General features: G+C 41.0%; 1 protein-coding gene across 1 annotated transcript in view; it reads left to right on the top strand.

The window, feature by feature from the left end:
- Window positions 1-22,978, top strand: part of LOC134212997 (kinesin-like protein CG14535) — a 501,209-nt gene that overhangs the window by 463,168 nt on the left and 15,063 nt on the right. The window contains exon 10 of the mRNA XM_062691425.1: window positions 387-593. Coding sequence (XP_062547409.1) covers window positions 387-593 — 207 coding nt within the window. The remainder of the gene's footprint in view (window positions 1-386; window positions 594-22,978) is intronic.

Raw genomic sequence — 22,978 nt, 5'->3', positions numbered from 1 at the left:
AGATTTCCTGCAGCGCTACGACATCGAAGTTACGGGGATGTAATTCATCGTAGATCATCCTGTCGCAACCTGCGAAGCCTAGCGACTTGCAGTTCCATGTTCCAAGCTTCCAATCGTGATCCTTTATTCGTCGTCTAGGTCGTTGCCGATTGTATCGAGTCGTATTATCTTATCGATTTCATTGAAAAGTTGAGCAAAAATGTTCGTGTATGAATAATGAGAGAATGGCTGCTTTGATTTTTCTTGTGAAATTGCAAAAAAATTATATTTTTTCAGTGTAAATTTGTTAAAATTAAGGTTACTTGTATATACTTGAATTTAAAAATAAATCGCTACATCACAATAAATGGAAGTAAATAACAGTAATGTCTCTTTATCTCCAACAGGGCAATCACGCACCATGTTCGGGACGCTCGCCTCGCCCCCGTCGGACCTTGGTGCCATCCCGTGTGCCATCTCGTGGCTCTACAAAGGAATTAATGAGAAACGTCAGAAATCTGGCGCGAGATTCTCGGTCCGTGTCAGTGCCCTAGGCGTGAACGCGACCAAACCAGGCTCATCGTCCAGGGATTTACTCGCCGGCCACGCGACAGGTAATTAATCACATCTTTTGGAGCTCCTCTTCCTGTGTCGGTGGATGGACGCGGCTGCAGATTGGAGTTTCGCTACCTATTCGCAGTTTGTCGATTTCCCATTCCAGTGCCGTTGATTGGTCATACGCTTCAGAGCCCATTTATTATAACTTTATAAATGTCACAGATTTGCACCGCACGGCCGGCTTGGGGTCGATCTCTTCAGGGGATATGATTCTACCAGTAACATGTGTAAGGATTCAGTAGAGGAACTACGTAATACAGCTACTGTCCGATTTCACTGCGTTTTTATCATTCCGTCCTAAATATGGAAAATTCTAAAATCAAGTCAAATGGTGGAATTAAATGGGATAGGAATTACTCGTCTGATGACAAGCTACGACCTTGAGCTTAAAAGCTCTAAATAATTTTCTATTCACATACATTTGTTAATAAAAATGGATCCACCCTGTATTACGGCACTCGTGTGACTCATCTCAGCAAATAATGCGTTCGGTTAACTTTTTGCTTATACTATGCCAAAACCTGTGTCGACACGTGCGGCAGCAACGCTCCGGCAGAGTGTTCTGGACATCATACTTCCTGTGTTCGTTCCATCGATGGTGCCGCTACAACCCACTGCCATCGTACAAAGTGCGGAAAAGCTGTGGCTTGTGGGTGCTGGAAATGAGGCTGACAATTTGCTCGGCAACATGTTATACATTTATTATCGTTTGTTCAAATCGGGTCCGGATTTGGTTTTCTCCAGCCGGCAGCACACTTTCACACGTACGCACGCACCACCTCATGCCTAGCTGGTGGCACCAGGAGCGACTCCAGTAGCAGCTTCCAGTGAAGCCATGCCATGTGTATCACAAATGTATGAAAGTTAATTTATTCATCATATATTGATACAGTCAAAGAGCGAGCGATGATGGTTTATAGATCAACTATTCATACAGGGCAATGGGAGCATGCTTGGAAAGGGTAGCATCAGAGGCGACAAGTCAATGAAGGGAAGCCCAGGGAATTGAAAGCTCACATAGCTACGCACACACCACCGCCAGTGTTGGCTCACACTTTAGTGCTGGCACATCCCGTTGGACCCAGAAAATGTCCGGAAACGAGAACTGGAACGCTTAAGCTTGTTAATTAATTGATTGAAACAGCTTTTGGTGTTAATTTTAATTGATTTAAGATTTTCGACGAGATAATGTCATTAGTTGGTTAGGTCATGGGAGGCAACTGGACTGGGTTTGCTGGAGAATTTGATGATATAGGTACTGGAACATATTGTTAATAGTCTCACCGATAATTGGGGGTACAATGTGCAACGGACTATAATAACAATTAGAGGATTTTAAACTTTGTTCTACAAAAGGTTATTTATGGTGGAAACGATTGAAACTTATTTAATAAAATGCCTGAGCCAATAAATGTGCTGTTTGGAAGACTTCACACTTTTTACAATGAGCCCCCGATAGTTGAAAACATATAATACAATAATTTTTCTAAAGAAGTTTTTGAGAAAACGCAACACTAAGTGATACTTGTTAATAAATGCCAGAAGAAATTTCCAATCTATTCCTAAATCTAAATCTTATAATAAAGAGCAAAGCTTTGAAGAAGCTCACAGCAGAAACTTTATGATTTCTTACGGTATTAGGAGATTCTTCGATTTCTCGCATTCGATCAAGAAATAATTTCATAAGTCAACTGGCCCCTTTGGAAAATTGGACCGCCATACAATGATGATAGCGCAACTAGAACATGTGTCAACATGTCTGATTACCTAATGGTGCCAAAAATAATGGAGATTTGTTCTGCAATTGATACCAACAGCAATTTAATTTGAGTTTTTTGTGTGGAATGAAACAATGCTCCATTGTGCGTATTGTGGTTTGTGCGACACAATGCAGTTTTCAACAAATTCCTATTTGAGGAATTTCAATTTAAATTGCTCTGCGGTAGACATTCTTTTGTGTTCGCCATGTAGAGCCTCCAGTGCGATTTTCCTATTGAAACGAACCTTCATTATGACCCAATATACAGAGGACTGTAGCGACCACTTTTGATTAAACATAGGGTTCATAATTGCGAGCTCTCCAACCATCGTCAGATCTCGTTATTTATCAGCAGAAAAATTGCCTCAAGTGATCGACGGCCAGGACCGTTAGAAAATCAGACCGATTTGATGAGCCAGTTCCGCACCACTGAAATAGCTTGTTAGGGGTCGCGACATCAATTATTGCGACAAGCCGTATCGGTCCTTCGTCCGTCCAACCGACCGATGATGCGAAGGGTTGCGGTGATAATTAATCTGAAATTTGCCGTCAAGAACGGGGAAACTCAGTGTTCCACACTTACCGATATTTGATTTTTATTCGCTCTATGCGAAACGCATTTCGGCGCTTTGCTCCGGTTGTAGTTGGAACGGAGTCGGAAAACCACCACCGAAAACACGAGTACGAATTAATTCCATTTAATTAAACATCAACTGAACCGCGCTAAAAACCAGCACCGGAAGTGAACCATCCAATCCGGTCGGTCGGTATGTCGGAGCCCAATCTACGTCGCTTGGGATCGAATTTGACAAAAGTTGAACTTCACTTCGGATGAGGGCGAACACGCGAGAATATAACGTTACTCGGTTGAATTGGTGCTCTTCGGCGAAATCGATTCGAATAACCTGAACAAGCGTGGAATAGTCTAAAGTGAGTCTTTTAGTAGAATAGAAGTATTATTCCTAAGAATACTTCGTTGCATATTGATTATCATACTTATAATGAATTGGATCACGACTCGAACTCCTAAAGCTATCTTTTGACCTCCATAAATAAACAGTACAGATTTTAACATTTCCACGTGGTATCGAATCGTGTCTAGACGGTTTCTGCTGGAGGGTTGACCATCACACGGAGCCAAGCTAACAAGGTACGCGGTGGTTTAGTACTATCGAATGTTGTCTGCACACAGGATACTGTTCCAAGCCTATACCGATTCGGTAACAGTTAGCAGCATACCGGTCTCGACCCTTCTTTCGATGAAGTGCCATTCATCCGTATCGTCACCGTCTGTCACGGGGTGAAAGGGTGAGCCAGGTCGTTGTTGTTGTTGTTGTTTGTTTGGATCCGTGAACGGAAAATGAGCAAGGGTTATAAATTAATTGTTTAATAATTCACTAATGGCATCAACGTTTATCATTTTCATACTTACAGTGTCGGCGGTGGGTTTCTGTAACGCTTGACCATACTTTACAGAGCAGATGGGGGGGTATATTATTGAGTTTAGGATTGCTTGTGGGTAAAGGGTGTGTTTGTTTTGGCAGATTTAAATAAAAACAAGGGTAAAGTGCATTAACATGTGTTTAAATTCAACAATTGCAATATGCAGCTACATAATATATAGAATGGCGGCAAAATAAAAATTCCATGAAGAATTAGAAATTTTCCATAACAAATTAGAAAATTGCCAATGAAGAAATCAGGGTATAAGCAATGAATAAATATAAAATTTCCACAAATAATGCAAAATTTCTATAAACAATTGTGAATTTTCCACAAAAAGCATTATCACTATCAGGCAAAAATTGCATTTATAAAAGAAGATTTTTGCCTAAAGAAATTAAAATGTTCCATTGGGAAAAATACTAAATTTCCAGAAATAAGTCAATATAAGCAATAAACAATTACAAAATTTTCCACAGTATAAATATTAATTTTCCATTAAAAATAATAAAAATTCACAAAATAATCAATAAAGGGCAATAAAAGTAAGAAAATGTCCATAACGAAAACAAAAAACCAGAATAGCCAGGCAATACTAAATACTCATCCTATTTGGTTGGCATTGTACAAAAATACATATGAGACAGTTAGTTTTGAAATTGGACTGCGAGAGTTCGGCTACGTGCCTGGTGCTGGGAATTTGGTTTCATCAGTACCCGCTGAGCTGCGGAGGACGAAGGAGGTCTATTGTAGCTTAGTAGGGAAAGCACCTGTCTAGCGTACTGGTTTCGTGGGATCAAACCCCACCGAAGGGAGTGGTTACCCTCCAATACCTTTTTCCGAACTAAATCTATCACATGTTTTTTCTTTGTTCGGGATGAACCACTGCGTCCATTTCATTGAAATTTTGTAGTATACCCGTGTCATTTGTTTAGTGCATGTCTTTCTGCTCCATTTCTTTTGAGAAGAAATGAAGTAGTCGTTTTTTATGCAGATATTTTCTAAAGCTTAATGTAAGGACTCTTAAGATTAAGTTACCGCTATTTATTTATTATTTATTTATTCAGACTAAGGCCGAAGTGGCCTGTGCGGTATATAAGAGTCTTCTCCATTCGGCTCGGTCCATGGCTACACGTCGCCAACCACGCAGTCTACGGAGGGTCCGCAAGTCATCTTCCACCAGATCAATCCACCTTGCCCGCTGCGCACCTCGCCTTCTTGTACCCGTCGGATCGTTGTCGAGAACCATTTTCACCGGGTTATTGTCCGACATTCTGGCTAGGTGCCCGGCCCACCGCAGTCGTCCGATTTTCGCGGTGTGAACGATGAATGGTTCTCCCAACAGCTGATGCAACTCGTGGTTCATTCGCCTCCTCCACGTACCGTCCGCCATCTGCACCACACCATAGATGGCACGCAGCACTTTCCTTTCGGAAACTCCGAGTGCGCGTTGGTCCTCCACAAGCATCGTCCAGGTCTCGTGTCCGTAGAGGACTTCCGGTCTAATGAGCGTTTTGTAGATTGTCAGTTTGGTACGGCGGCGAACTCTATTCGATCGGAGCGTCTTGCGGAGTCCAAAGTATGTACGATTTCCAGCCACTATACGTCTCCGAATTTATCTGCTGGTATCATTGTCGGCAGTCACCAGTGAGCCCAAGTACACAAATTCTATTTATACCCTTCGAGAAATGGCTTATACCAACTCTCAAACAGTTTTGGCTCAACAATAAGTGGAATAATACTGATTTTGGCCATGCATCGGCACTGAAGTTCAAACATGTTTGCTTCTTCTTATGAGTTCCGAATTCGTTTTTGTACAGAGATCTGATTTCATTGCGTTTTGACATTTCTGAATCTCACCTTTACACAGAGCTCTAATCAATCAGAGGGTTCAGCAGATCCACCAAATTCGCATCTGCTTCTTTCCTAATAATTCAGCGCTCTGGAGCTTGAAGATTCGTGTCGTCGGCTTCGAAACCAGCCTAAAATTGAGCTACGTTTTTATAATTTACTCCATTGACTCCATCCAAAGAGAGGAAAAGATGGGTCATCTAAAAGCAAATTATAGTCGTTCCATACTATTCCGACCATCACTCATAAGTATTAACAAGAATAGTAAGAATTAGAGTACAGTGTGGTAAATTGTACTCCGTAATGCACCACGAAAAAGTGTCTACCCAGCATTACAGGCTCCGGTAACTCCTTGGCTAATTGTTTCAGGCCATTCATCCCCTCGGTACGGGCCGCCTGACACCTTGGGATTCGGGATTAAGGACGTCATATTGTCAGCTTCAGTGTTGTACCGAGTATCCATATCACATGTTATGCATATGCCTAAATAGAGTTTCAGACATGGTGGAAAGTATGTAATGGGACTTTCAGAAAGGGGAAGTTAATATTGGGAATTATAACGAGTAAAGTTAGAAGTGAGGGATAAGATATGTCTTACCTCCCACTTCATAAATGAGAAATAAAAAGTGAGAATTTAAAAATAAGATAAGTGTAAAATGAGAGGTTATTCTTCTTCCTCCCACCTTCTATCTTAATTCCCACCACTTATTCTCAAGTCTTACTTTTTACTGTCAATTTTCATTTTCAGTTCTCATCTTTCACTTCTTCACTACTCATTTTTTACTTCTCAACTCTTACTTCTGGGTTCACATCTATCACATATTACTTATTTACTTATGGATCCTGTACGACTCCGGTGGTGCAAAGGGCCGACTTGAAAAATCTCCATCCTGAGCGCTGCCCAGCTATCGCTTCAACCTGTTGCCAGGTTAGATTTCGGTCGACTTCTTTTATTTCTTTATTGAGGCTTCGCCGCCATGAGCCTCTGGGTCTGCAACTGCTGCGATGTCCCGCTGGGTTCCAGTCTAATGCTTGTTTACAGATTTCGTTTCCGCCCCTACGTAGAGTGTTGCCGACCCAGCCCCACTTCCGATCCCGAATTTCCGTTGCTATCGGCCTCTGGTGACAACGACGATGGAGCTCGTTGTTTGAGATCCAGTTGTGAGGCCACCAGGCCCGAATTATATACCGCAGGCATCTGTTAATGAACAACTGCAGCCGTTGAGTGTTCTCCACTGATACACACGATGTTTCGCTAGCGTATAACAGCACAGATTACACGTTAGAGTTGAAAATTCGTATTTTGGTGCGTTCGCTTATCTGCCTGTTTTTCCAGATATTTCTTAAACTCGCAAAGGCAGCCCTTGCTTTCTTGATCCATGCGCCTATGTCGATCTTGGTACCGCCGTCTGACGCCATTTGGCTACTAAAATATTAGAAGCTTTCAACATTCTCCACTGGTTGCCCGGCTACTGAGAAACTGGAAGGAGTCACCCTGTTTACATCCAACGATTTGGTTTTGTTGACGTTGATAACTAAACCTGCCGAGGAGGAGCGCTCGGCAAGGTCGTTGAGCTTACTCTGCATATCAGGGCGCCGTTGCGCGAGGAGTGCAACGTCATCAGCCAATTCGATGTCGTTTAGGTGCTCCATGGTTATAGGCTGCCATAACAGCCCGCGGTTTGGTTCACGGTCAATCGCATCTACCAGAATCTCGTCGATTACGATGAGGAACAGTAACGGTGATAGAATACATCCTTGCCTCACACCAGCTATGACCCGGACAGGGTCGGACAGGACCCCATTGTGCAGCACTCTACACGAAAAGGCCTCGTACTGTGCTTCGATGAGGCCGATGATTTTCTCAGGAACCCCCTTGCGTCTCAGGGCGCCCCACATATTCTCGTGATTGAGACGGTCGAAAGCTTTTTCGTAGTCAATGAATACCAAATAAAGGGACTCTTGGAATTCGTTGACCTGCTCCAGAATGATGCGGAGCGTGACAATATGGGCCACACAAGATCTTCCGGCACGGAATCCGGCTTGCTGCTGCCGGAGTGTCGCATCGATCTTCTCCAGAATCCAGGCTAGGGAAGATCCATAAAGTACGTTACGCAAAAATTGGCGATTTTAGACCCCCCCTCCCCCCTTAGTCACACTTTTTGTATTAAACCTATGAAATTTTTGTATGAGTCGTCACGCTACTCGCAACCCCCCTCCCCCCTAGGAGCGTGACGTACTTTGTGGATGGCCCTTTTCTAACTTCTTTTTACTCACTATATACTTCAAATATCTCATTTCTCACTACAGACAAACAGACGTAACGCTAGATATTGTGTCATCGTATACTGATTTACTGGCTAATTCAAATAATCATTAGTTAACGTTAAAATTTAGTCAACTATTAATTTTATGATAAGGTGTTCCATGTGTTATGTCTGCTTATCGGCAGTTAAAGTGTCTTAAGGACATAGTTGGAAGAGTACCACGATGGCAGTCAAGATGGCACCGGACCTTCCACGGGTCAACCCCACACCTCCCGCACCCCTCTCCCACCAGCATTCGAATGCTTCGAACAGCATCGAACAAAAGTTTAATATTCAAATTACTAACCTGTTCACAGCATATTTATTCACTTCCCGTGATAATGAACATGTTTATCCAAATAGTCCTATGTATTTCGGCTCGAATAATATCATAAATCAGCAGTTTCGTGCCAATTTATTAGCCGTTCGCGATTTGGTGGGTTTATCACTGCACTTCACTTCTTCTCAAAGGGCACTGAAAATATCAAGTTTTCACTCATTTCTCCGCACATGAACACCCCGAAATGTTGATGGAATGCAATTTAAACATCAAATTTGGAAATCAATCACTTGTTTAAACCGAAAACTTAATATAAACTGCTATTTTTGCCCGAAAAAAACGATTAAAAACTGATCGCGGAGCGAATGTAAACAACGGCACCGGCAGCAGCAAACTTATTAAATGATTTATAATTTGGGTGTTATCCGATGGTTTGGACTGGATTGATTAGAGGCTTACCGTGTACAGGTCGTTTCAGGTTTGTATGACAGTTGAAATGGCGAGGTTGAATTTAACATTATTCTGATTCTGGCACTCCGTCATTGGGCGATGGCGATGGGGGAGACCATATGACTAGATGAAATATTCAAGATCTTCAGCTCCATAGACAATCCATATAGAATGGTCGTTCCAATAGTTGGGAGTCGATTTTAAGCGAGGTTGCGAATCTTTGGTATGATCATTAGGCTTCTCAGAAGGCATCAGTGAAACGTGCAATTCAACAAAATACCCAGAATTTGTCTCTTTTCGCCAGCGTTTGGAAGGGAGGGACTGTAGCCAGTGTAATAAAAGGTTTAGTTTCCCATACTAGTTTCCATACAAACTTGAACCGGCTTGAGCTCAACCAGTTTTTGTTCAAATCGGTTTTTAGAGGACACTTGGAGGACACATGGGACGGAATCTAGTGAGCGTGGTAGTCGGGTCGTTTTTTGATCCAGCCTACTAATATTCTTTGTTTTTTATAAATACGATACCAATACTACTACAGTATATGACAGTTTTTATTGTACCAATACTTTCAAAGCTTTGTTTTGGTACTCAACCCACCTTCACCTTAAATAGATATTAACCATGGAGGTTGATCGGTGCTTTAGTTAAATTAACGTAGTCTGTTTTTTATTTAAACTTCTGGTGACTCTAACTGTATTAAAATAAATAGTCTCTGACTACTGTTTTGTTTTTATTCTGTGTTGATGTGCAAACTAACAAGCCTCGAATTCAAATGAGTAATTCTCGCTGAGACTGGGCCACTATTTGCACGAGGTTCTTAAAAACGCCTAAATTTATGTTCATTCGACCTCATGTTAGTTATACGTGAAATCACTTTTATTGACCCCTCGATTTTTGTCAATTCTTGACTCACCAAAACTGTCATAACTCCAACATTGCTCAACCAATCTTAGAGATCAGCATATCGTTGGAAAGAGGAAGAGTGTGTCCACAATTTGCAATAATAAAAATAAAAGCAGCCATATTGAACTTGGCCGCCATTTCGGATTCTTTTTTTAATAATATTTTTCCGCTAGGTTCGCAACCACCGATTTTGAATAATAATGCATCGATGGAAAGCTTAGCTTATATTGTACATTGTGTCCAAAAATCTCAGGTGTATGTTTTTCCTTTAAAAAGCTATGTTCGATTAACCAAATTGTTTTTAATGCTCATTTGAACAACGAACATTTTTTTTTTTTTTTTTTTGTGTCTTTATTAAGGAGACTTTCAGCCCGAGGCTGGCTCGTCTCCGAACAACGAACATTATTTGTATGGTTAATATGATACTACGACGTCAGTTCCTTATTTTCATACACTATTCTACGCCAGATATGTTTTGAAAATGCATATCTACAACAGAATTTTATTTGGAAGGCTCGAAAATTTTGAGCATAACGGAGCCATATTCTTGTATTAAATAATTCAAGAATTTTGTTATTTATGATTATAAAGGTAAACGAGAGTTACTTTTAATTATTCTGCACTTATTTTTCTCAACATGTTATCTATGACCAATTCGAGAATAGTGAAAAAAGGGTCTTTTAGTTTCGCTTGGCTTGTTGGTATTGGTATAAAAAAAATGAAGAAGCAAAAATTCTTCCTTTTCCATAGTTAAAGTATTTATTTACTAGAAGATGGGCAGCAGGGACTATGTCCAAGGGCTTGACGATCCCTCCCCAGCCCATCTGCGAGTTGTGGGGCTTGCCTAGGATGTGGTGGGGTTTGACAGTGGGCCCTGTTAAACCTCTATAAAAAGCTGCATGTATCCGCAAGTAGGCCCCACCAAAGCGACCGTGTGCCGCTCAAAGCGCACAAGCCCAAGTCCTGGTGTTAGGTGGGACGCTAAACAGCCCTGACACGACGGCCCTCCGACGAGACAGGAGGTTTGCGCAGGCCCAATAAGCCGCCTAGAAAACCAATCATTACGAACAATATAAGAGATAATGCGACTCGATAAAATCGGCAAAGACCTGAGCGACGAATACAGGATCACGATTGGAAGCTTGGAACATGGAATTGCAAGTCGCTAGGTTTCGCAGGTTGCGACAGGATGATCTACGATGAATTACATCCCCGCAACTTCGAAGTCGTGGCGCTGCAGGAGATTTGCTGGATAGGACAGAAAGTGTGGAAAAGCGGGCATCGAGCGGCTACCTTCTACCAAAGCTGTGGCACCACCAACGAGCTGGGAACCGGCTTCATAGTGCTGGGTAAGATGCGCCAACGCGTGATTGGGTGGCAGCCAATCAACGCAAGGATGTGCAAGCTGAGGATTAAAGGCCGTTTCTTCAACTATAGCATCATCAACGTGCACTGCCCACACGAAGGGAGACCCGACGACGAGAAAGAAGCGTTCTACGCACAGCTGGAGCAGACATACGATGGATGCCCACTGCGGGACGTTAAAATCGTCATCGGTGACATGAACGCACAGGTAGGAAGGGACGAAATGTATAGACCGGTCATCGGACCGGATAGTCTGCACACCGTATCGTATGACAACGGCCAACGATGCATAAACTTCGCAGCCTCCCGCGGAATGGTAGTCCGAAGCACCTTCTTTCCCCGCAAAAATATCCACAAGGCCACATGGAGATCACCTAACCAAGGAACGGAAAGCAAATCGACCACGTTCTAATCGACGGTAAATTCTTCTCCGACATCACGAACGTCCGCACTTACCGCAGTGCGAATATTGAATCCGACCACTACCTCGTTGCAGTATGCCTGCGCTCAAAACTCTCGACGGTGTACAACACGCGTCGAAGTCGGACGCCGCGGCTTAACATTGGGCGGCTACAAGACGGTAGACTAGCCCAAGAATACGCGCAGCAGCTGGAAGTGGCACTTCCAACGGAAGAGCAGCTAGGCGCAGCGTCTCTTGAAGATGGCTGGAGCGATATTCGATCCGCCATTGGTAGCACCGCAACCGCTGCACTTGGCAAGGTACCCCGGATCAGAGAAACGACTGGTATGACGGCGAATGTGAGCAGTTAGTTGAAGAGCAGAATGCAGCATGGGCGAGATTGCTGCAACACCGCACGAGGGCGAACGAGGCACGATATAAACAGGCGCGGAACAGACAAAACTCGATTTTCCGGAGGAAAAAGCGCCAGCAGGAAAATCGAGACCGTGAAGAAACGGAGCAACTGTACCACGCTAATAACACACGAAAGTTCTATGAGAAGTTAAACCGTTCACGTAAGGGCCACGTGCCACAGCCTGATATGTGTAAGGACATAAACGGGAACCTTCTTACGAACGAGCGTGAGGTGATCCAAAGGTGGCGGCAGCACTACGAAGAACACCTGAATGGCGGATTGTACCCCGTTTGGCATAAAGTCATTTGGCATAATGCCGTTTGGCATAATGTCGTTTGGCATAAAGTCATTTGGCATAATGGCCGTTTGGCATAATGGTCGTTTGGCATAAGGTCATTTGGCATAATTGTTATTTGAGCTGTGTAATGGATAAGTAAGATTTGTTGAGCCATTCAGTTACGTGGTTTCCTTCATATGGCCAATACATGATAATTGGGAACGGAATTGTTCGGCGTGACAAGTTATGAATAAAGAAGCTTCCTGTCAAAACGGGACCATTTGAAATGTTGACGCACCTACCAGCAAGATAGATAAGTATTAAATTAAATTGACATTGGTGGCTTGTTTTGTCTTTCATGTAAGGGCATGCAAGAAAATTTTCTCCCTTTTATGAGCAAACGGTTTCTAAGGAAGGATCATATTTCCCACTGCATTGAGCTAAGCGTACCAAATTCTCGAATTGATAGAAGGAGTCATATTCCCGTTGGCTTTTGCTGGGCAAATGCCTCGTTTAAAAGAAGGGATAATTGTTTCCTTTTCCTTAAGCCGAGCAAATACCTGAATGAAGGAAGAAATCATATCGTCTCTTGCCGTCTGCCGGACAAATGCACCTTTTGAAAGAAGGGAATTATCTTCCCGTGTCTTAAGCCAAGCAAATTCCTGAATTGGAAGAAGGAACCATTTCGACTCTATGACGTTATGCCGTTACCCAAAAGGCCACTACCACGAACGCCATTACTCGAATGAATGTCATCACCCATCACCCCGAGTGGGACACTACCCCGAATGAGCCAGTACCCCCAGTAGTCCTGATTTCAAGTTTATAGTTTATTTCAGTGAAAAAAAAATAATCAATAGAAATTTATTTATAATTCATGTGAATGATTATTACTTGTTTTACGACTTATTCAATAGCAGGGCGACTCCAGTTGAGTAAATTACACAATTTTTACGAGAATTTTTATCGTGGATCCTTACTTATTTTTCGATCCTTTTACAAGTTCTTGGTCCAAAAAGTCCCATTACATATCATGTGCTACCTTTGAAGATTGTTTAAGCTGAGATGAGAATTTTGAGAAAAATTTCAGCCCATGTCGACTGGGCTTGGGACGGCTCGCGAACATGCATTTAAACAGAGTAAAGGGGTAGAAAAAGTTGCTTCTGAAATTTGCCGGGGATAAACCTTACTGTGACAAGAAGGACAGGACTACAAGACCCTAGAATGAGAAAATCTCTTCTGTTCTTCGAATATCCGTTTCCTCTCATGGCATGACAGAAATAATTTCGTTATACCTTGAAAACGCAATCATTTAAAGAAGGTGTTATCTCTGTTCGCCTTATATCGGGCAAATGCATTCATCTAAACAAGGCATTATCATCCCTGTACATATTAAACCGACAAATGCGTTTATTAAAAGAAGGTATAACCAACTGTATCCGGCGAATGTGTTCATCTAAAGAAGACATTACCAACTCTGCCTTAAACCGGGCAAACGCATTTATTTGAAGAAAGTGTTATCAACTCTGTTTGCTTTATATTGGGCGTATTTGCGTTCAATAAAAGAAGGCATTATGAACTCTCTCGCCTTAAATCGGGCCAATGAATTTATTTCAAGAAGGTGTTATCTTCTATGTTCGCCATATACCGGGCAAATGCGTTCATCTCTAGAAGGCGTTATCACCTGTGTTTCCGTTAAATCATTATCCTCTGTTTGCCTTATATTGGACAAATGCGTTTATTAAAAGAAGGCATTATCATCTCCGTTCGCCTTAAACCGGGCAAATGCGTTCATTTGAAAAAGGCATTACCAGAGTGTAAAATAATCGAAATTTTTTGGTGAAGTCCACCTTTCTTCACTTGTCAGCTCACTTTCAGACGCATTCATAGTCGGCACTGGACTGTCAATATTCGGTTGAATATTAGTCATTGAATATTTAAGCACATTCTACAAATTAATAAATTATCTGAAATCTAAACACGTTTTAAATGAGTGAAGTAATTTATCACATAGAACTGAATCCGATTTGCATCCGTGAGGCACTTTCAACGGTAAACATCAATATAAACAATGCAAATAATGTTTTTTCTGCGCATAGTAAACACACTCAGTGACAGTCGAATGAATGAGTTCGGGGAGTAGTCGTCTGACTATGTCATTCTATGTTTTGAATAATCATGCGATGTTTGTCAAAATTCGGACTGAAGTAGCTTCATGAAAATGAATATTTTACGCTCTGGGCATTACCTCCTCTGTCTGCCTTATGTTGAACAAATGCATTCATCTAAAGAAGGCATTATCTCCTATGTTTGTCTTATACTGGGCAAATGCATTCATTTTAAGAAGGCATTACTTCCTGTTTTGCCTTAAACCGTTGCCGTTCATTTCAAGAAGCTATTATTTCCACTGTACGCCTATGTTAATAAAAAGAAGGTGTTATCTCCTCACTCACACCATTTCGTAGGATAGAACTTTTCCAGATAGCGTAGAATGATAATTTAAGTCAAAAATGTTTATTTAACATAAGCTTTATTGCGTTTATCTAAGTAACTGTAAGTAGTATATACTTTTATTCTAAACAAATTCTTTTCAAAGATTGTCATTTTACGATTCATCGGTATCTGTGGCTGTTAAAAATAGTAATAGCAGAAAACTACAGATTCGAAATGTATTTGGGCTAATGGATCTCGGGGTACTGTGCCATCCGGGGTAAGGGCTGAAAGAAGCGATCGTATCTTCCCCCGCATTAAACCGAGCAAATGCCTGATTTGGAAGAAGGAAGCATATCGTATTTCGCCATCTGCCGGACAAATGTATCATTTGAAAAATGGAACCATATCTTCTCTGATGTAACTGTCGGGAAGATGCATCCTTTGAAAGAAGGGATCATATCCCTTTTTGCCTTAAACCGAGCAAATGCCTTAATTGAACAATTGAATAAAATCTCCCTTTGCCTTCGCCAATAAAATGCATCTCTTGAAATAAGGAGCTATATCTTCCCTTTATATACATATACTTTTTAGACTTACAAACGACAAAGTATGCTTTTAAAAAGATGAATATACATATGTCATGCAGAAATAACTTCATTTGCTGTTTATTGCACTTACAATTTTGCCATTTGACTTTCCGTATATTGTAGTTTGTTTTAGCCAACGACGATCTTGCTGCTGACCCAGAGGTAAAAAGATTTTAAGTGAAATAGGCACATAATAGATAGATAGAATCTGTACTTTAAAAAATCAATTTAGTACATCCCTTTTATAATGTTAAAGTGACAATCATTACAAATAATTGAACATATTATGCATAAGTTTCGAATTTGATGATTACACAAATATTATGCCAAATGACCATTATGCCAAACGGCCATTATGCCAAACGGCCGTTATGCCAAACGACATTATGCCAAACGACCTTTATGCCAAACGGCCTTATGCCAAACGGCGTTATGCCAAACGACTTTATGCCAAACGACTTTATGCCAAATGACCTACCACCGAATGGCGATGTGGCAGACGAAGATGGCGGTATGGTGATGGACCTGGGAGAACGCGCGCAGGACATAATTCTACTGGCTCCGGATCTCCAGGAAATCCAGGAGGAGATTGGCCGGCTGAAGAACAACAAAGCCCCTGGGGTTGACCAACTACCAGGAGAGCTATTTAAACACGGTGGTGAGGCACTGGCTAGAGCGCTGCACTGGGTCATTACCAAGATTTGGGAGGAGGAAGTTTTGCCGCAGGAGTGGATGGAAGGTGTCGTGTGTCCCATCTACAAAAAGGCCGCCTACAAGGTACTCTCCCAAATTTTATGCCGTCGACTAGCATCAACTGCATGGGAGTTCGTGGGGCAGTACCAGGCGGGTTTTATGGGCGAACGCTCCACCACGGACCAGGTGTTTGCCATTCGCCAAGTACTGCAGAAGTGCCGCGAATACAACGTGCCCACACATCATCTATTCACTTGTCTCACAAGCCTACAATCACGTGATGGAATTAAGATAATTAAGCCCGCTTCAAAAGTTTAAAATTGCTTTAAAATTGCCCTTGATAGTATGCATGGTAGGAACAACTGATCTAGAACATCCTCTTCGGACATATTTTTATCGTAAATCATATCTATAGAACACATCGGCATAATAGGATGCTGACGGTTTAACCAGATGTTGTTGACTACCAACGACATGAACTTCAAAACAAAACTGAATTGTAAATAATACTTTTGGACTTTGTGAACCTGTATGGACATGAACAGTTCCATATCAGGTGTAGTTTGCCTGATAGACAAAACGATCTAAACTCCAGGATAATTTGGAGAACCTGGAACAAATGTAGTAATATATACCGTAGCTTTCCTGTTCACATTTCTGAGATTGTTTTAAGCTTAATTCTTAAAAAAAAACAGAATCAAAATCGATTGAAAACGACGAAAATTCTGAAGAAACATGAATGCATTGCCGGGTTGATAACACCCGTAAGTTTGGCTATTCTTGATCAACTAGCAATGTTTGATATTTCTCTCGGCTTGAACATCCCTTATTTTCCATACAAACTTGCGTCTTGGATTTTGAAGCCGCGTTCCAATTTTTCAAAAAAAATTTCAACAGGGGTCACTTGATACCTCAAACCTCAGTTAATTTTTGGTTTCAACTTCAAGTGCGATCCAGTGTTGCGCAGTGAAATCGAACCCACCATTTCCGGATTGGTAATCTAACACCTTTGTCAGCAATGCTAATTGAAGTCTTAATTAAAGGAATCATTAGGGCTAAATAATGCTCAACTCAACTGGCTTATACTTCAACTCAACTGGCTTATATTTAATACTGCCACATGTAGTCAAATATACAATCTTTCATGAACCATCTCGAGCAATTCAGCTTTGAATTAACATTTTCCACAGTCGCCTTTCCCGCAAGTAGCCAAGTAGCACAGTGCCCAACAAGCGGAACGAAGAACCGTAAGACTCTCCTTTTACACAGCTGGTCCACTAAAGCACTGGAAATTCTACCCCGCCAAGACAATTCCCATCGGAGAAATATGGGGGGAAACCACATTGATGAAGGAATTAAATGAATAGAAATCAGCATTTCATTTCAATTCCAACCAACTGCTACTGCAGCCGCTAAGGAAACCCGTTTTGCTTCATACCGTGCCACTATGGTCTTTGAAGTGACCAAAAATCTAAATATTAATAATTGAATTCATGATATCAAGTTTCAATGGATTACGCATATCATTTTGCGGAAAGATCTCTAGCATAAAGTATAAAGTATAAGGGGACAAATGGGAAAAATCAATATTGGGAATCCTAATTCTTGCAACAAAATACCATCCAACTATCTTATTTTTGCGAGTTTCTCATAGTGCCGTGCCATGTTGTGGGAACTGAGCGGATATACTGTTTTGCATTCGCCCAACTGCTGGGACTGGCTACAGAAGAAAATACCGAAGGTGCACTTCAGAGGATATCAGTTTTCTTCCGTAATTTGGGCACTACTACACCGAAGGACATTTCTGCTATTTGATTGGCTAAATTAAAATTTCTCGGAAGTATCAAAGTGCCTTATTTTATGTTTCCGCGAAGCACAGAACTTTTGCAGCTTTATGTAAAGTTTCAACAGTTTCAATTATATTTTTTGAAAAATGAAAATAATAATTTTCAAAGCTAACTAAATATAAGGCACACTCCAGCGAATAATAGATACACCAAAGTGTGAAACAAGTTCGATAATGGCAGACTATGATGAACAAAAGAGGATTATTTTTGAAGCTAGATAGATAGGCAGTGGTATCATTTTTTACCACTGCATTGTGGCAAATACCAGGATAGTCCGTGTCTTTCTATTCTTCAATTGATTGTTTTGGTGGAATAGGGACATGGCAGGTATTTCCGTCCATCGTCGTAGGGGCTAAAACCAACGAAAGCAACGTACATTTGCTAGAACTCCACTGTAGCAGAAAGTTTCTCCTGAGCTTACGATTTGGTACGTTTTACAAAAAAGCGTCTTTTTTATTGGTTTTCGGGACGAACAGACGAAAATACCTGCCCTGTCCCTACGTAATTAGTCTGACACTGTATGACCTTTTTTCCATCTTTTTTTCAACGGTCAATCCCAAGCAGATTAACACAAATTCTCAATAATTAAGAAATGCTTCAAAACGTTGCTTCGGCTGAAAATTTCAACAAATAGGATAACAATACCAAAAGCAAATTACCGACGAATTAATAATCTGAAGATCGCAGAATGAATACCCAGATACACTTACTCAAATCACAGAGAGCCATAACTTCCATTTTGTTGCTCGTTTCCAAGTCACAAAATCCCAAAGCAAAACGCAATTTATTGCCAATTTCTCAGGAACCGGACTTTTATGACTTACAGCTTTTCCGCCCCCACGTCAACTGCACAACAACAACAACAATGTATCACGGGGGGTAACTGTTGCTCGTTCGTTCATCATCCTGCTGCGTTTTCCGAAAATTCCTTGCTCATAAAAAGTCAACTACTGATTGCTCCGTCCCCGTCGTCGTCCGTCGTCGTCGGCCGCACCTTCCCAATTCCTCGGATCGTTGGCGGTGGCATTTATTCGACATACCGTCAATAGACACCACCAGACCACTCGTGTTCCTGCTCTCCGGTTTACCACTGACTGCACCTTCGACTCTCGGGGCTTCGACAAGAGGTGGCAGTTAAGTACCACCCTCACCTTCCATTATGTCGCACTTTTTCTTCGCCTCCCGGTTCCGGCACGCTCAACAACGACGACGGCAATGGAGTGCCTGATAAATGCGAACGTTTAAGGAGAATGATAATGGCGAATCATTACGGTAATGAGTTGGGAATTTCGTTTCGTTTGTCGATCTGTGAACGGGACGACGACGACGACGACAGGCTCCTGCTGTTTCTGACGATTCCAATACTTCCCGATGGATGACGGGAGACGGAAATTGTCGACTGTATAATTTTTCCTGTCCACGAGCGTAGGCAGGAAGATACGGATTGGCAATTGTGGACCACCATCGTGCCCACTTGCACATAAAAAATGGAATGACCAATCTATAGACAAAGATTTTACAATAATGTTGTCAATGAGCAGCTCGAAGTAGCTCGAAGTTGTTCCCGTCCTGCTCGTTCTTTTTTGTCAACAAATGGGCATGAGCAGGACAGGGAGAAACTTCGAGCTACTTCAAGCTCTCATTGGACAGCACTCCTCGGAAACTGCCTTTTCATTACGGCTGATTTCTGTGTAAAATTTCGTTTGGGGCTGCTACTGTGAAATGGTTCTTCGTTCCATTGTTAAAGCCAAACGGCGGTTATAAATTGTGATTATTTGTAGTTAGCAACATAAAACTTTTGTAGAAGCAAAACGAAACGAAGCAATGACAATTGAAGTGTATCAAAACAAGATTGTGTGAGAAATTCTAAATTTAAAATATTTAATTAGTCAAATTGATGACTGTTTCTCAAAAAAAAAAATACATATTCAGTTTTCACAATTGTTTATTACTAACTTTTAATTCAGAAGAAGTTAAAGACTTCTTGATCTGTGGAAAATTATTATACGTATATGGAGAATTTTAATATTTTATAGAAAATAATTGTTTTCGCTTATTTTCTTTATCGGAAATTTTTAAATTGATTGTTTTCCAAACGTGCGTTCTCATTTCAGTCATATATGTAATATCGGATTGCCTGTATTTGTATCCAATGAGTTAGCATGGAAGTGACAATTAAACATGCTGAATGGATGAAATCAATTAAACCATATGTACGTGAAACTAATTCTCTAATCTAATCGCATTAAAGTAACATCCGTTGAACGGATTGCTCTAATTCCTCGGCATCGCTGCCTGGTGGCTAATTGAAACACCGGGACTAAAACTTTGCAGCCAACCTTAATGGAAAAAGTTGATCCCAGCAAATGAATAACATGACTTTTAAAAACTTTTAATCTTCCCGTGCCCTGTTCTCGTAGTCGCTGCAGCCTCTGATAGGTATTTGTTGGTTGCACTCCCAAGCCACTACATACTAACTATGACCGTCGCAGAAAGCTGGAAAGTTGTCCAACCTGAATCCTGGCACGTACCGTGGGACTTGATCCCACCAGCTTGGGGGTACACACACGTGACTTTTACCTGACTTTGCTGTTTTCGCGACAGCAAACGCTCTGGAAGTCGTCCTTGATAGTTTTTGTTTCGGTTTGTCTCCTTATAAGCGAGAGTAGCTCCCGGAAGAAACTAACTGGTTTTCAATCGTACTACTATCAAATAAGAAGTAAGAACCAGAATCAGTTTTACAAATTGGAATGAAGGTGGAAACTTGTATTTTCTTTTATTCAAACACAGCTTTGTAAAGTATAATATATTAAAATTAAAGCTGAACATGAAAATAAATGGATTTATCAAAGCTTGCAATTTGATGAGTAACATTTCCACAGTTATTAATTGAAAACTTTTACATGTATGCCATTGGATAAAAATGTGTCATGTGGCAAGTAATGTAGATACATGGGGCCAACAATGCTTTTCATCCGAAAACATTCTAGGCCTGATAGTTTTTTTTTCATACAACTGAGTTACTATCACGTATATTGTTGATTTCCATTTATTTTTGCTGTGAGACAAACCATTATTCCAAACAATCCAACGCAACATGTGCATGTCATCATCTCCAGTATCAAAAACACTGTCAGCTGCTGTTTACCATTTGCCCTACTTTTTCTGTGTCCCAACGTTCGGATCGAATAGGTCAAAAATAGGGGTTGAACCATGTCACCAGCCAAATGACCAACTGGAATACACCCTCGAAAATTAAAATGTTTGTCACACATGCAGCACCGTTCGATAACAAAATGAACTCCACACCGGTTGAATGGGTGCCTGTCCAAGCCGAATTCCGTCCTCCGAATGGTGCTGCGTTGGCTGTTGGATCAGCAGGAAAATGTACATTTCCGGTCGACTGTGTCCCATTCTTTCCGAACACAAACACCATATGTAGATCGTTGTACATCGAGTACGGGGCGGTGAGCAATTCAGCACCCACATTCGATTGTTTCGACAAAATTGGAACAGACGATAGACAATGCAGTTAATTTGCATTTCGAGGTATTCTGTAAATATCCATCACGTGCGGGAGGGCAGCGCAGAATACTTCAGAATGGGGAAGTCCATGGCGACGGTTATTGGAATTTTAAGTTTATTATGTGAGAAAGGTAGTTAGGATGTGCGCATAAGAGGATCTAGAATTAATTATTTGACTGTCAAAAGCGTACGCCGTACTCAATAGCATAATGAAACAAAAGCTAACGATGAAGGCTTCTCAGTGAATCATGAAAATCATGAAGTGCTCACATTGATGGTTGCATAGTACTGTTCCTAACTAAGCTGGCATGACACCTTTGGACCTCTGAAAGCAGTATTTCTTTCGGCAGAACAAATTAGCCGAGGTCCTGCATATACTGACGGAAACGGTTGATGTCGCCGAAATACTACTTCACCCTATGCCACATCAATTGAAAACTTGCTTTCTGTATTTATATTGATATGTTCAGCCTGTAGCTGTACACAAATTGAGCCAATTTGTTCGAATACAAGCTCCGTAGGCTTTATAAGGAATATTTTTCAGTGACGTTACAACGCAAACTTCACCTAGGTGAAACTCAGGCTATTTACCACCGATTTTATTTCTATTGCCTCCAAAATAGAGCTTTTTTGAGTACAAAGAGCATACGAAATTTTAAATTCAAGGCTTATATGTACTTCTCAGAAAACTTAAAACAGTCAATTTTTCGTGACGCTACAACGCTTTTTTGTGTCAGATTTTACCTGGTTAAAATTCTGGTTTCTTACAATTTTAAATCAAATTTTGCAAAGGGCACTGATTCTATACTTTTTCATCTTTGAATAGATGAGAACAGAGTGCAAATTGATGCATCAGAACCCAAATTACAGTCAATTTGGGAAAATATGTCTAAACAGCCATTACTCTTCATTATTATCAATTATACTAATTGTTAGTCAAAAACTTATTTTTCGCTAAAATATTATCATACCAAACATTTTTTTGATGATTTAGGAATTGGAAAATAAGGGAAACATATAGATAATGTCAAAAATTGATGCTCTGGTGGACCTGTCCGAAGAATGTGTCTGATACCATTGCCTGTTCACACACACTTTATAGCAATGAAAACTGAAAATAGTTAGCAGCAACAATCAAAGATAAAGTAAACAAAAGATCTTTTTTTTCACGGCACACGCAACCCGCAGTGACAGACCATTCCACTATTTCCACTAGATGTCTTTTGACAACTATTTGCATACCGATTGTTCAAAACATCCTCATATCGAAAATAAAACTTGCTTTCGCTTATTGTTATCGAAATAATGAAGGGAAAAAATGATAAATATTCAATCTAGTAATGAAGATATGCAGTAACAGCAATATTGTTGTGTTTTCTAACTGTCTGATAAAAAAACGAGTGTCTAACTTTATTACCTCGGAAACACCGAACCATTTGACTTAGCTTTAGCTTAGCTTTAGCTTAGCTTTAGCTTAGCTTTAGCTTAGCTTTAGCTTAGCTTAGCTTTAGCTTAGCTTTAGTTTAGCTTATTGAAGCTTAGCTTTTTAGCTTTTAGCTTAGCTTTAGCTTAGCTTTAGTTAGTTTTAAGCTAGCTGCTTAGTTTAGCTTAGCTTTTAGCTTAGCTTTAGTTAGTTTTTAGCTTAGTTTTTTAGCTTAGTTTAGCTTAGCTATTTAGCTTAGTTTTTATTGAAGCTCCACCAGCTAGTGCCAGTTACCCACTCCACACTGAAGCCTCCAAAAATTCACTCCACTGACTCTGAAATTCCAGCCCCAGCCCCAATTCAGCCCCTGTTCCCACTCCAGCTCCACCCAGCCTGTTCCCACCCCAGCCCCACCCCACCCCAC

The sequence above is a fragment of the Armigeres subalbatus genome, chromosome 2, assembly GCF_024139115.2.
Source record: "Armigeres subalbatus isolate Guangzhou_Male chromosome 2, GZ_Asu_2, whole genome shotgun sequence".
In the NCBI taxonomy this organism is placed as follows: Eukaryota; Metazoa; Arthropoda; class Insecta; order Diptera; family Culicidae; genus Armigeres; species Armigeres subalbatus.
Note: the sequence above shows the minus strand (reverse complement) of the source record. Positions and strands in the feature narration are given on the sequence as shown.